Source organism: Dermochelys coriacea, chromosome 17, assembly GCF_009764565.3.
Source record: "Dermochelys coriacea isolate rDerCor1 chromosome 17, rDerCor1.pri.v4, whole genome shotgun sequence".
NCBI classification, from domain to species: domain Eukaryota; kingdom Metazoa; phylum Chordata; order Testudines; family Dermochelyidae; genus Dermochelys; species Dermochelys coriacea.
This window is the reverse complement of record NC_050084.1, coordinates 9639050-9654176: the sequence shown is the minus strand read 5'-3', so window position 1 is coordinate 9654176 and position 15127 is coordinate 9639050. Positions and strand designations below refer to the sequence as shown.

General features: G+C 44.7%; 1 protein-coding gene across 12 annotated transcripts in view; it reads right to left on the bottom strand.

Moving 5' to 3' along the window:
- KSR1 (kinase suppressor of ras 1) overlaps nucleotides 1-15127 on the bottom strand; it is a 125803-nt gene that overhangs the window by 28081 nt on the left and 82595 nt on the right. For 10 of the 12 annotated variants that reach the window (XR_006276281.1, XR_006276282.1, XR_006276284.1 and 7 more), the window contains 8 exons: nucleotides 13898-14369; nucleotides 11963-11967; nucleotides 8216-8276; nucleotides 6757-6840; nucleotides 6095-6156; nucleotides 5894-6000; nucleotides 3532-3700; nucleotides 920-961 (listed from right to left, as the gene is read on the bottom strand). Coding sequence is in view for 4 of the 12 variants with exons in the window: in XM_038375680.2 (XP_038231608.1) it covers nucleotides 920-961; nucleotides 3532-3700; nucleotides 5894-6000; nucleotides 6095-6156; nucleotides 6757-6840; nucleotides 8216-8276; nucleotides 11963-11967; nucleotides 13898-14369 (1002 nt within the window). In the remaining 8 variants the exon portion in view is untranslated. The remainder of the gene's footprint in view (nucleotides 1-919; nucleotides 962-3531; nucleotides 3701-5893; nucleotides 6001-6094; nucleotides 6157-6756; nucleotides 6841-8215; nucleotides 8277-11962; nucleotides 11968-13897; nucleotides 14370-15127) is intronic. The other 2 variants (XR_006276280.1, XM_043499749.1) reach the window with 1 other exon arrangement.

The following is a 15127-nucleotide window of genomic DNA, read 5'->3' as shown; positions in this document are numbered from 1 at the left end:
GGGCAGCTAACTCACACGAAAGTATGCTCCATCACCTGAGCTAGCTATATTAAAGCTAGTTCACGTATGTCTACACAAGCTGCAATCACAGGGTGCGACAGACAGACATGCTAAGGAACATGACCTGTTATGTCTAAAATCTTGCACCTTGGCAGGGGGTTAGATTAGATGATCCCTTCTTACCCTCTGGTTCTATGATTCTATGAACATTAGATTCCAAGATCTTCAGGGAAGGGCCCACTCTAGTGACCAACAGGTTGGGAGTTGGGGGTTCAGGAACTTTCACGCACAGTCACTGCTGCACTTCCTCCTTCAGTCTACTACACCCACTCACCCCACACCTAACCTACTGCACGCACGGGCAGACCCTGTAAAAATACATTCCCTAATGAAGGCCTATTTTGAAAAACAAAAACCCAAACAAGACTCCGAAAGGAACAGGGTGAATTTTTAAATGGGTTCTATTGATGGTAGCAGTAGAACTATTGCATTTTCTAGACGAACAAACCTTAAAATCAGCTCCACACCAATAGCTATGAAAGTGTCTGACCTGAACCAACTAAATCTTTCTTAAATCCCTTTGGTCCAGATCCTCAGATGCATCCATTTACACCAGCTGAGGATGTGGCCCTTGGAAAATAGGAATAAGATTTTTCAAAGGAATATCAATGCGGTATATAGATTTTTGTGATGGGATTCTCCTCTGTTGCAGCTAAACAAGTCATCCATGTCACTTTAAAATGTAAAAAAGAAACACATTAGGAAAGAATGGCTTAGTGTTATTGTTTATGTTGACACGAGAAAGCTTTTTTTTTTTTGAAAAAGCAGGAGCATTCAAAAAAAGCAGAAGGTTTAAAAATAGTTTAATTTGGACAGAAACGGCACAAGCTGGTTAGCAGAATTAAAGCAATGAACTCACCTGGGAAGATAAACTGTTGTCTATGCTGAATGTAGTAGGCAGCTTTATATATAAAAAAAGGACAGCAAAAATCACCAGGAAATAATAAAAAAAACAAGTTAAGTGTGTCAAGAGATAGCATCAGCAAATGCCCCATACACATTCAGTGATTTAGTCCCAACTCATTGTTTGAGCAACAGATTAGTAGATTAATTACCAGCCAGATCAGTGGATGGATTTCAGCACATGCATGTTTGAAAGACTGAACAGGATGACAGATGAAATCAAATCAGGTGAAAGCTGAGTTACAGATAGTGAATGTGGCCAGATGGGGAGATCAAGAACAATGGTTAGGCCCTCAGCTGGTGTACATTGCCACACGAATGAGAACACTAAACCTTCTATAGCGCTTGTCATCAGTACGCCTCAAAGCGCTTTACAGAAGGAGGTTGTGTCATTATCCGCATTTTACAGATGGGGAAACTGAGATGAAGTGACTTATGTTCTTATGGCTGTCTGTTAGGCCACATTGAAAACAAGGGAAGGGCAGCGGAGCTCTGCCAACTTATACCAGCTGAGGATCTGGCCCATTAACATTTATTTTTTGCTAATTTTATTCCAATGAATCAACAAGTAGGTTTCTGTTTTGTGTAATCAAATCCTGCTTCTTCTCCATTTGATGTCTTGGCTATTGCAACAGATTTTGCATTTAAAACAGCAACTTCCAGTGATGGATCAAAGACTTGACAGAAAAATGCAGCTATCTCTAGGGTAAAAACACAACAGCTATTTTAACAGCACCAACTAAGATTTCCAGGCCAAAGGAACGAAATTTGACCCCAGCAAAGAAATTTGCTGACTATGCAACCCTGGCTCTTGTCTGTATTTCTTACTCATGCAAGAAGTCCCCCTGACTTCATGCTACTCATTGCAGAGTGTGTTTTGTAACACAGTCATAGTGCAAACACTTCCCACCACAGATGTCTGACTCGGCCATTTCAAAAATCCTCACAGGCGGGCACTCAATGAACAACATGGATGACCAATAGTGTTTATATAAAGCACAATTTTGTCCTGGTTTTCATTTTCACTCTTCACTCCATTAATCAGGTTGCTCATGATTTCAAGTTATTCTCTCACTCACACACACACACACACACACACACACACACACACACACACACACACAAAATCAATGTGCAAAGAATAAACAAACTGAGGATAAAGTCATTAAATTTTCATATGCTCTTTCAAAAGAGGGGAATTTGGAAAGATGAGACCACGGAAGACATGTAAACTTCTCTCAGTGAACTTTGTTCCAGAGCAGGTAGTTTTACTTTCAACAACTTTTAAAACCATACACATTTCAGATAGCATGAAACAAGGCAGAGAGGCACAAGATATGCAAGTCAGGATAGCTTTTCCCCTTCTTTGATCTCACAGTCAAAGCTTTCTGCCCCTCTCCCCAAAGCTGCCTAGAGATTGTCCTGCTGCAACCAGGAGGCAGATAAAAATGGAGCTCAAGTGCAGATACCAATTCTTTCCCTCTGTTTCACACCAGACTATCTGGTTAGAGGTGGGCATTGTGGAGGGAGTGACACCTTTGCACATATGTCATTCCCCCAAGAGCCAATGGAGTCCTCTCCCACCAGCAGGCCATAGGGGAGTTTCTTCACGTGAGTTCTTGGGGAGAAGGGAGGACACCCAGGGAGCAGCTACTCTTAGAAGTCCATGGAAGCAAAGCATGCTTCTGATTAGAAACCAGATCAGGTGTGAACACTGCTGGAGGCAGCATTTCCACAGACTGTCCTGTGCGACTGCTGCTGAACAGATGTGAGGGGGAGTCGGCCAATGGTAGCACAGCTCCTGAGGAACAGCAGAATGGCTGTGCAAAGGCCCAGGGTCTTCACTGACCTTGGAAGTTATGCCAGGCTGTAGGGCCTGAACCTCCTGTGCAAGGGAGGAGAGGGGAGTAGATCCTGCTCCCCCAGTGGAGCTCGGCATCAAACACACATGTCTGCTAGGTGGGGAAACAGCCTGCTCATGGGGGAGTAGGACCCTTACTCTGGATCAAATGGCTGCAGATCCTCATGGGAAGTGTTGCCCGTACCTTATATCATCTCAAAACCAAATGCACAAGTCAAGAAAGCAAAGTACTGAGGGTCTTCCACATGGCAGTCTATTTCCTGTCTTCCCCCTAAATCACTGGGCCAAAAGCCATTTTACTCTGCAGTTGGTTCTCTGCCTGGTCACAATTTGCTGATGAGCGCCCACCTTCCAGCCCAATGCAAAGACCAACAACGACAGAAATCCCTCTCCATTTACAGAGCCCCTGCAGGACCCGGAAAACAGGGTAAACAGGCCTTTGTAAAACAGGCCAGGTTCGGGTTGCTACCTAGGAGCATGAGTTAGGGACTCCCAAATGGGAACCAACATACTGCAGAAGCAGGCCTATATCCTAGCCAAGACCGCCCCAGGCAGTAGAAGCAGCGCTATTCTGCACAGGCAGGGCTGTGCACACATGTCCTTGCTGGGTTACAATAGTACCTAGGCCATGCCCTGGGCCTCCAGAGCATTGCCCAGGAAGTTGGGAAGTCTGACCGTCCACAGTTCTCCTGAAACAAATCAGTTACCTGGAAAGTGAAACCGGCAGTCCCGCTGGCCCATGGGGGAGGGATTTGGGGGAGGCGTTGCGCTGGGAGGATTGGAAGATTGGAAAGGTGCTGGAGAAGATGGCGTGGAGGAGGTTGTAGAAGATGGGTTACTGCTGGAGTCTAGATGGTTTATTGCTGGGGGGTGATCCTGCAAAACCAACAAAAGCCACTGGATGATTTTTGCTGAGGAAAGGGAGATTCTTATTGATGGGTCACCAACTCTCCCCAAAGCAGATCAGCCAATCACTGTCGCTGTGTGCAAACAGCAAGGAAGCAGGCTCTTCCCATGAGATCCTTATGGGCAGGAGGCTGGAAAAGCCAGCAGATGGTCTCAGCATGAATGGGAATGTGGCACCCAAAGCCCCTAAGCAGCTTTGAAATCTCAGCGCAAGACCCTAGTGCTGCTCCCACTCAAGTCAGCAGTAGAACTTGCAATGGAATCAGTCGAAGCAGGATCGGACACTCAGTGGTGTTCTGAGGAATCACAGACAAAATTAAGAGTGTGGGGTTCTTTATACAGAGAGTGAAAAAGAAAAAAAAAAAAGGGGGGGAGCAGGGCCACCAAACTCTTCAGGTGAACGGGAGGAACGTGTTACCTGCAGTCTAATCTAGTTGAAAACTATCACCTAGACACAGCAAGACCCTGTTATTAGGTAACAGACAGGGAAGTTTGGGGGGATGGATTCTTAACAGCTACTGAGCACCTGCACATCCCATTGGAGTCTGTGGATGCTCAACACTACTGAAAGTTAGGGCCTCGGGATTTTTGGAGCATCTTTGTTGTGCTTCTGGTTGGGGGACAAAACAAAGCAAAGATACATCTACAAACAAGTCACCCCCTTCCCCCATGGAACCACTGTTCTTTTATGCCTTAAGAAAAGGAGTACTTGTGGCACCTTAGAGACTAACAAATTTATTAGAGCATAAGCTTTCGTGAGCTACAGCTCACTTCATCGGATGCATCCAATGAAGTGAGCTGTAGCTCACAAAAGCTTATGCTCTAATAAATTTGTTAGTCTCTAAGGTGCCACAAGTACTCCTTTTCTTTTTGCAAATACAGACTAACACGGCTGCTACTCTGAAACCTTTTATGCCTTGAAAACCATCCCACTTCAAAACATCCTCTACCCTCTTCACACATTTCCACTGCGTGCACATTTGCTAAGTCAGTTTCTCAACTGTGCTGTGCAGTTTTGTTTGTAAGGTGCCTCCCTCTCGGTACCAACTGTGAATGACAAATGCAGCGGTCACACTAAGGCATTGGGCAAATGGCAAGGTAACGTTCACTGCTCGTTTGTCATTTCCCTGCCCAGAGGTGGAAACACTCATCGTTTGAGCCTTCAAACGAGTAGTTCTCAATTTCCACACTACCCCCTCCCTCCCATTTCACGGGGGTCTTGCTGGGACCCTGCCCCCATTTAGCACCATGGAAAGGGCAGGGTTGTCACGACTGACACCTACTCCCAATCCTCCACAGGTCACAACCCACAAACTGGGAACCCCTCTGAAATTCCCTATAGGAAACAACCCTGCACTTGGAGGGAGATGGACAGCCTGATCGAATACAGCTTTTCCCTTAGAACTGGGGGGGGTGGGGGGGAGGGTTTTTATTCCTTGGAAAATTGACTTTTCAGAAAAAACCAACAACTTAAATATTTGAATACAAAATGGCATCTCAGTGCCTCATGGGAGTTATAATCTGGGTATCCGAGGTTCCCATTCTCTTCTTTGGGCTGGGCTCTCTGGCCAGACTACAACTCCCAGAATGGGTCACTTTTACCCCTCTTGGTGGTAAGTCATAAGAGCCCCTGGCCACAGTCCGTCAAAGGAGAGGCCGTCTGGCCAGACGGCCTGGCCCATGGACGAAAGGAGGAGCGTAAGACATTCAAATGACAATTCACGGGAGACGCTATTTGGAAGCAAAATATTTCAGGTTTTGGTTGAAAACTGAGAACTTTTTGGTTTCTGAGCATTCACCGTTTCAACAAAATATCAATTTTCTGCAGGAAACAGCCTTTTTCACAACCATTTTTCTTGATCAAAACCCCAGGTTTTCCATCAAACCTCCACTGTGACTGAAAATGCGTGACCCGTGTTCTTTTCCACTCAATTGCTTAGGTTTCAACCCCCCTGCAGCAGAGAGCAGGAGCAGCTCAGAAGCCACATTTCACAAGTGGAACATGTCACACGTTGAAACCAAGACTCTCTGCACAGAGGCAGAAACAAAACGTGCGAAAAAATTATGTGGCTGTCACTGCGCTAGATGATGGTGCTGCATCTTTCCCAGTCAGGCTCACAGTTCAACTGCAGAGACACATCAGAAGCTCTGTTCACCAAGTACCTTTTTCGTTAGTGCTTTTGGAAGGGTTCCAAACTGCGGCTCTGCAGGTCTATCCACAGGGTTATTAATATCAGAAGGGACAGACTCCGTCCTTCTTATTTTTGCAACTGAAAGGGGAGGGAGAAAGTTTATTCAGACTGATTCTCATTGCGATCACATCAGTGATGAAAGATAAAATGCTGAAACTCACAGCAAACTTACTGGGAAGGAAAGATATTCTGCAAGCAGGGGCCTCTTTAGTACATTTGTTATGACACTTTAATCTGTAAGGGAGGGAGAGAGAGAGAGAGACATACAAACACACACACACACACACACATTAGATAGCGACTAATTCATTACAAACAATCCAGTCTAGGCCTCCCCTGGCACACTGCATGCTGATTTCAAAGGAAGTTCTGCAAACTTGCAGGGCCCCAGTGCTGCCCTGTGATCTGATTGTGTGCCAGGGTCTGCACCCAGATGTAGCCCTAGCTATATGAGGTATTTATATGGCCCCAATTGCTGTAGGATCTGAACACATGACATTTTTTAAATGCACTTATCCTACAAAACCCGTGCGAGATAGGACAGTGCTATTAGCCTCACTTTACAGATGGGGAACTGAGGCAGAGAGAGACTATGACTTGACCAAGGAAGCCTGTGGCAGAGCATGGAGTGGTGCCTGGGTCTCCCAAGTCACCACTCTAGTCAGTGGGTCACGTTTCCTCTCCCTCCACCACTCTTCATGTTGAGGGACCCCAATGCAGGGCCTGAAGTTGTAACTTAAAACTAAGAAGCAAAGCAAATACGTCTCAGAGATCAATAATAAATCGAATGACCAAAAAACCTTCTTCAATAAGGGACCAGGATTCGGTGCTCACCTGCAGTGCTTACACTTCACACCGAACATCATGCTTTTCTGACACACGTGGCACATCTGAGATAACCAAGATTTTGTAGAGAATCTGAGCAGAAGGGGGGGAAAGTGTTATATTGGGGCCAGTTAAATAGAAAACCAAACATTAACTGAAACACCGCTGTTTAACTACAGCCAGTTTACAGTGCGGCCTCTTATAAAAAGGGAACACATACACTGATGGAAGTGGCTATTTTATTTTATTTTATTTTATTATTTTAATAAAAAGGTATTTAAGGAAGCCAGCACCTGCTCAGGGAAAGAAAGTGACCTTTGTGCAGAGAACAACCATAGGTTTTGTGCTGGACATCGGTACTGGGGTCAATTTCAGCCTACACCTTTTGATCATAGGTGAGCATACAGGGCTTGATTGTCAGGAAGAACTAGTATGCACACACACAGGTGTTCAATCCCCAGAAGGAGATTTTTTGCCATTTTTCAGTGCAGTTTTGCAAACTGGAATTGCTGGTTGACAACTCCTGAGGCTAGCCGATCTACGGCCTTATGGATAGACATTCAGCCAAAACCAACTGGGTCACAGGCAAATAATCACATGCAGGACTCCACCCAGAGGGGAAGTCACATCACTAATGTTTCTCCTCCAAAGGCTCCCTAAAAGCAGACGTTCGCATATAGGGAGGGCTGTTTCTTTATGCCGGGTGTTCAGACGGAGAAGCAACTACGGAGCCACTTAAGCCTCTGATCCAGTGCTGTTCTGAATCGGGATTGTGAACAGCTGCGCTGATGTCAGGGGAACTAATCAGGGGGTTAAAGTTAAGCATGTGAATAGGTATTTGCTGGATCAGAGCCTAAGTTATGATTATTTTTTTTTCCTTTCTAGGAGAACAGCGGAGCAAACAGATGCATAAAACCTGTATGACTGTTTGGGACAATAGTTACTGCTAAACATACTCCCTCTTGATTAATTATTGGGGGGTTTTTGGAGGGAGCGTGGCAGGGGAGGAGGAAAGCAGGGGAGGGGCTAATGTGCTCCTCCCATTGTAAGACCAAGACCTTCCCTTTGGTCTGCAAGCTCTTTGGAACAGGGACTGTCTTTGTTCTGTGTTTGTACAGCCCCTTGCACAACTGGGTCATGGTTCATGGCAGGAGCTCTCCGGCACCACTGCAATAGAAATAAGCAAGACATTGGCAGGATCCCAAATAAACAACTTTGTAAGAGGGAAGGGAAGGTTGCAGAGACCCATCAATAGTTCTAATGTCTAATGCCTTTTAAGGACATTAGAGTTAAAACAAATAGCAATCCAGGACATGCAAAGTCAAGGCTAAACTTCCCAAAGGAGGCACCCAAGGCACCTTAAAATTCTGTATCAGAGCAGTCAGCTATAAACTGCGAGGGTTCAGATTACAGCAACATCCACTTCATTTCCTTTGTGGCTCCTGCTGTATTTTGTGTTGGTGTTTACCTGTGTGTTACAGATATGCCAATGTCTCTTCGTACCATCTGAGGGGATCCCTGGGGGAAGTCTGATGGGGAACAAATTAGATTTAAAAAGTTAATGCCCACAGTTTGTGACCATTTTAGAAATCTAAAGTGAAATTTGCACACAAAAAATCTCATTTCTAAGGGAACAACAAACAGCAAATCCCACCAAAGGAGCCCAAATACACCTGTGTTTCCAAAAGAGATCAGTAACATACCTCTTGCACTCCTTCCCCTGCACCTGGGTCAGGCACCCAACACCCATTGAAATTTAATGGGAGTCGAGAACCTAACGCCCTTGGCCTTATGCCCGGGTCACTAATTATGGTAGCACACATGGGAATAGTTCACTTGTTGCTACAGAGCCACAGGAGATGCTCTCTTCATGGTATGGACCCAACGTAAGTAGTGGCTGGTTCCTAGCTCTCCGTTTAATAAGGGTGTGTGGATTTATAGATTTGTTTTTCCCCATTAATTTATTAACTATTATTTCAGGATCATGGTTAGAGATGGGGAAAAGTCCACCCAGCCTGCAAATGCAGCATCCCCTAAAGGAGGCCACATCAGACACTGCTAACAAACATTTGTATCAGTGGCGGACTCTTAAAACAACAACAGGCTGGTGGGAAATGTTAAGACAAGTCAGATATGAGGCTGAAATGACTTCCTGTCCCTTTCAGTACTATGGGCTAGATTTGGGCAATGCTTACTCATGCTGAGGAGCACTTACTCACATGAGAAGCCTTACTGAGACTCCAACAGCAGTAAAGCTTACACACTTCTAGCCCCATATTAGCAAGAAAACATTATTTTAAAACGGATTTTGAAGGGGGGGGGGGAAACCCTGCAGGTTCTCAATTTTCAATCAACTTCAGATGCCTGCTTAGGAGGGCAGCTTTGATCTGGAAGGGGACCACCAAATAATGGTTTAACTATGACTAATACCCAGCTCTTATATAGGATTTTCATCAATAGATCACCAAGAACTTTACAGAGGAGGTTGGAATCATTATCCCCGTTCTGCAGTTCAGGACACTGAGGGGAAGTGCCTTGCCCAAGGTCACTCAGTTGGCCAGTGGCAGAGCTGGGAAAAGCCACCAGGTCTCCCAAAGTCCCAGTCCAGCACTCTATCTAGCAGGCAATGCTGCCTCCAAATACAGCTATATGTTAAATATTAACATACTGGAAAACCTGACACTATATAGTCATACAACACGGACAGGCCCCAGCCTGTGTGCACAGTTCCCACTAGCATCAACAGTCTCTCATTTGGTCCCTAGATGGCACCAGATTTTTTTTTTTTAATTGAGACATCACTGAAATGTTCCACTGTACGTCTAACACAGCTGGCAGCCATAAGCCTGGGTCCAGAAACTTGGGTTGCAGGGCTCACACTAGTGCTAGCGCTCTAAAAATATACAGCCCAAACTCCAGCCACAACTCCACAGTGCTGCATACACAGTTGTTTTTAGAGCACTAGCCCGTGTCTATTGTTCCGGGCTGGGAGGCTTGTTGCAGGCTGTGTACACATAGTCCAAGGCACCTACAATCTCCAATATCACAGAAATGCTTGACTGATATCAACAATTTTATAAAAAGCAGCAGCAGCTTGCGTGACTGATATAGCAATTATTTCCTGCGATAGCCTTGAAAACTCACACTGAATTAAGTGCACATATCTTCGGAGTCCCCTGTATTAAATAAGTATGGGCCTGGTTGATCAAAGGACTGTACTGAACGAAGCAGCAGATAAGAATGGTCGTTTGGGACAATACACGTGAAGTGGATTTCCTGGGAAACATCCAAGGGGAGGTGAATGCAAATTCCTCCCCCCACTCCCCAGGTTCTGCAAAAACCCAGCCTTTTGAAGCTATGCCCTGAGGAAGGGACCACCATCTACTGATTACCTATCCGTGGAATCTGTAGACCAAAGAGCCAGGCTGCACAAAGGAAAGTGATCTGTGCATGGGAATGCCTGTTCTGAGCTAAAGCTGGTATGAACTTGTAACCACAGAAAAACCCCTTGGCGGGGATTGAAGCACTGATTTCTAACAGAGCCCTAGCTGGAGTTTGGGGGGGATTTCTGGTAAACTCATTAGCATGTGTGGTGGTTCTTTTATTGGTTTTCGTGTTCTCTAATGTTTTCATCTTAAGAATAAAGGTTCTTGTTTAGAGAGAGCTGTGCGGTAGCTTGCAACTGTGGGCAATTACACCGTTTATAGTCTCTGGAGAGAGAGCAAGCTGCAAAACGCTGTCCTGTTTAGGCAGTCTGGCTTGCTGGGAATAACACAGCATAGGCAGGGAACTGGGCAGCATGGAAAACAACCCAGTCAAGAGGGAAAGAGGAGGTGATGCTGGGAGCCTACAAGCAGGTGCCCTTGGTGGACAAATTACAGCTTGCATACACAGACGTAAAGAGATTGTCAACCAAAGCCCAGTATTTTTGAACTAAAGGCTCGGAACTTTGGTTAGGACATATAAATTCAAAGAAAATTCGTACAGAAGGTAAGAGAAAGTGATCTTTCTATGGGATTTTTTTTTTTAAATCCTACACAATTTAATAGAGAGTGAGGACCTTTAAACAGAATAGCTAGAAAGACCTAAAAAAAAAAAAACAAAAACTAACAAAACAAAAACACCCACCTCATTTTCTGTTCCATTCCATAGGTTCTAAAGTAAAGTAATCTCTACACAATCCTATCAAAATAGCTACAGAACTCTACAGGAGTTCTCCACGAGAGGGATGTTTACATTTCCAATCATTTTAGGTTCATTTCTTTTTGGGAAAGTAACCATTAGGATTGCGTTTTAAACCAGCCATGCTTTTTAAATGCTTACCAGGCCATATATTGCACAAGAAAATCTCCTTAGTTTTATTTTAATGTTTTACAGGAAGACTAAAGAGTTTTAAAGGACAAGCGGTTTTCTAGGTTAGCTTCATGATGAAGGCAGTGGTTCAGGAAACAGACCTGTGTGGTCCGACCACTGCTGTCATGCCACAGCATACTGCTGAACTGAACTGCGGGTTGGGACAGTAAGTACCCTGATAAAGTGCTACAGCTTGATCCTGCAAGCTGCCGAGCGCTCGTCCTGATGCCGAAAAGCACATCAGCACATGTTCAAATTTTAAGCATCTGACTAGTCCTATTGACTCCAATGGGATTATTCATGTGCTTAAAGCTAAGCATGGGCCCAAGTGCTTTGCTGGTTCAGAGCCAGAGTGTTCTGCACTTTGTACAGCTGAGCCTTAAGTGATGATTAAATTGGCTACTTACTCAAAAAGCCCCATGTTGCAAATACAGGCATTGCATGATCCCTAAAGCCAAGGCTACATGAAATTTAAGAAACGCTAAGTAGAAGGATCTGGGAAGGGTTCGTGCTGATGCTGAATGGACAGTTATGAAATTAGAGCTTTTAAATACCAACAGATGTTGACACCAGGAGTCTGGAATGACAGGAGAAATTTAAAAACAGAACACCTTCAATGCTGGTCCAAACCCTACAGTATCAGTTTCTTTTTGTTGCTCTATTCATCTGAAGAGCTCCTGTTAACAAATAAGGACTGTGCCTGCAGCTCTCATGCAAGCAAAATGCCTGCTGATGTTAACCGCTCTACCCAGAGGACTTCCAAAAGGTATCATAAAAAGAGGACCATACGAGACAAAGACAAGACGTTCTTTTCCCCACAGGTAAGGATGCGAAGACTGCCCCCCAAAAATCTGTTTCTTACCAAACCTGGAAGACAAAAAGAAAGAAAACCATTTTCAACACAAGTAATCACGTGACAGACTATCTAAACTTCTCCCTTAAATGCAAAGTCTTACAACCTTTAAGACTATTTTCAAAACATGGCCTCTGTTTTTGGCACAGGCATCTTTGCACTGGCATACACGATATTTTGTACATTCTCTTGTGTGCATGAATGATAAAATTCACTGGAGAGAGTGCAAGATCCCCCTACACATACATACTACGCATATGTGTATGTTAGTCACAGCCCGGGATTGTCAAAGGAGCTTAAGGGAGTTAGGCACACATGATTTGGATGCCTAAATCCCTTAGGCTCTGTTAAAAATCCCAGCTGTAAATTCTATCATTTATGCATTCCATGCCAAAAAACAGAGTGCACGGAGCTGTACAAAGGCATATGGAGGATGAAGGCAGCCTTTTTGGTCCATTACAGTCTCCGCAACTATGAAGTGCTACATTGGCCTCCAAACAGACTTTGGGCTCCCCTGAAGTCAATAGTTTTATCATTTACTTTAATGAGACCAGGATTTCACCGCTAAATTTAAAGCAAAGCTGTAGCTGGCTACAGATCTTTTCAATGCAAGGAAATACCTCTCACCCATTGTTTTTAAAAAAAAAAAATCAACCTGTATACTTGCTGCTGTTAGAGGCCCCAACAGTGTGGGGGGGGGGTCAATACACACTTCATTTGCACTTGCATTTAAAAGCTACGTAGAGTTTATCACATGGTCACACGTGGTTTTGTACTGAACTCTTTCATATGCATCAGTAACTATAACTAACTAACAAAACTAACTTTCCTTCCCTCCCTTTATACAAGAGGATGCAACTTCCTTACTGACCTCTATAGCAGCTCATAACCAACTCCTTTGTAAAAGCCTTCAGTAAAGCCAGGTCCCAGCTGGACAATAGGTCTCAGCTCTGAACTCCTTCAAAAGGGATGGAGGGTTTAGCTAAGTGGTACTGGTTTGGTGCCAGCTGCAAAGTTTGGTTCCTGATCCAAGCGTCCCCAAAAGTTAGGGGGCGTTCACACTTTGTGGGGTGGTTGTTTCATGCTCATTTGCATAAATAAGCAAATGCTGCATTAACAGAACACCCTTCATCCCAAAATATCTACAAAGCATATCACGAGTCCTAAACTGATTTAAAAAAAAGATCTGTATATAGTTGTGTGTGTGTGTGTGTGTGTGTGTGTGTGTGTGTGTGTGTGTGTGTGTGTGTGTGTGTGACACTGAGATGCAGCTGTTCAAAAGCCACAGCAACACTTAAAACACAATTTCGGACAAGGAGTGAAAGACACAATAGCCAACTAAACTGTGTATATAGTTGCTTTATATGGAATTTGGCAGAGATGTTCTTGCATAAAAAAAAAGAAAAAAGAGAGAGAGAGTCGATATCCTCAGAAACAGCAAAGTAATCCAAATCCCTATATTACGTGTGATCTGAAAGACATCATAGCTACAAAAGCCAATTAAAGTTGTCCTAGGGCATCCATCAATATGAATTCTGCATCACAACCAAACATCACCTTCTGCAAAATCTGGATCCACACCAGAACTGATGTTGATCCAACCCAGCTTAGTTTGAGCGTGGATGAGACAGCAGTACAAGATGGTGTGGCTTGGGCCTACTGCACTGTTAACCTCGTGCACGAGATGGAGAGCATTAGTGTAAGAGTTGCACAGCGTTTGTATCGAGCATACGTCAATTTCGGCAGCAAGACTTCTTTAGAACATATGGTCTGTTTCACTTTATAAACAGGTCTGAGTAATCTTCAAGACAAGACTTCCTGGTTACATTGGGATTGGAGATATGGGAATTGGAATGATGCATGCAGCCAAAGAAAGGAAGAGCCCCATGTGTAAAACACAGCCCCCACCCCCCACTAGAAGAGGATGGAAACTCCAGTGCTTACTTTAGAGGAGGAACTTCATCTATCCTGTTGCCCAGCTGTGATTCATGGGACTTGCTTCTTGTGAGCGTTGGAAAGTTTGGTAGCAGCTGAAAGACCTTCCGGCAAGGCGGAGGCGGAGTCCGTGGAGGTTTCAATTTGTGCCGTCTCTTTAGCTGAGGTGTCGTCGGCGGTGTGATGGTCATGCTTTGAGGAGTCCTAAATAAGACTCGACCGCTGTGGGTGGGGAAGGCTAATGGTTCCAGGAAGTGGTCTGTATAGCTAGAAGGTCCTTGGCTCGAGGCAAGAGAATCTGAAGAAGGTAGAGCAGACACGGACACGGAGCGCGCCTGCTGGCTGTTGCCCTTTGAAAGATGCAGTATGCCGTGAGTCCACGTGGGTCCTGGCGGACAGGAGAGTTCTGCAGGGTGTGCAGAGCTGCTCTCTCGGCGCGCATCAGAAAGATTCCACAACAGATCTTCTTTTAACTCCCCACCTGTTCACCAACAGTATTAGTGTTAGCAATGGACAGAAAACCAGCACAGTGTGGCTTAAGGACAATAGGAAGTTTTTCCCTTGGCATCTGGCATCTGAATTGTTTCAACTCCTCAGAGTCTTAAACCACCAGCTAAAATTTCCTTCAAAATGACTGAAACAGAAACTGCTCTTTTCCCGATTGTAGCCAGGAGCTCCAAAACCTAAATAAACCTCCTTCCTCCGATAGGGTGCATGACTGGCTTGGGGCTAGATGTACGAAGGTATTTAGGTACCTGAGAGGCAGAGAGGCGCCTGGTGGGATTTAAACAAGTGCCTAACTGCCTTAGGTTCCTAACGGCCATAGACTGTTAATGGGAGTTAAGTCAGTTAGGTGTCCAACTTGCTTTGAAAGTCTATGGCGGTTAGACACCCAATTCACTTAGGCAACTTCTGTAACGTTCACTAGGCACCTATCTGCGTCTTTACATGCCTTGATAAAGCTGGCCTTATGACAGAGAAAGACAAATGTGTATTAATGGGGTGAGTCCATCAAGAATACAGTTTCCCGCCCCCATCTACGGGAAAAAAAAAAGTTGCATCAAACCACAAAAATTGTATTCAAAACATCTCTGCGTCTCACTTGTCCCCATACATCACCAGTGCTTAGCCACTGCCAGTAGCTTACCCCACACCAGACACCTTGGAGTATCAAGACACAGCTGCCTCTGTTAGAGAGGTAGCACTCATCCTCAAATTCCAGCATTTAGACACAATCTA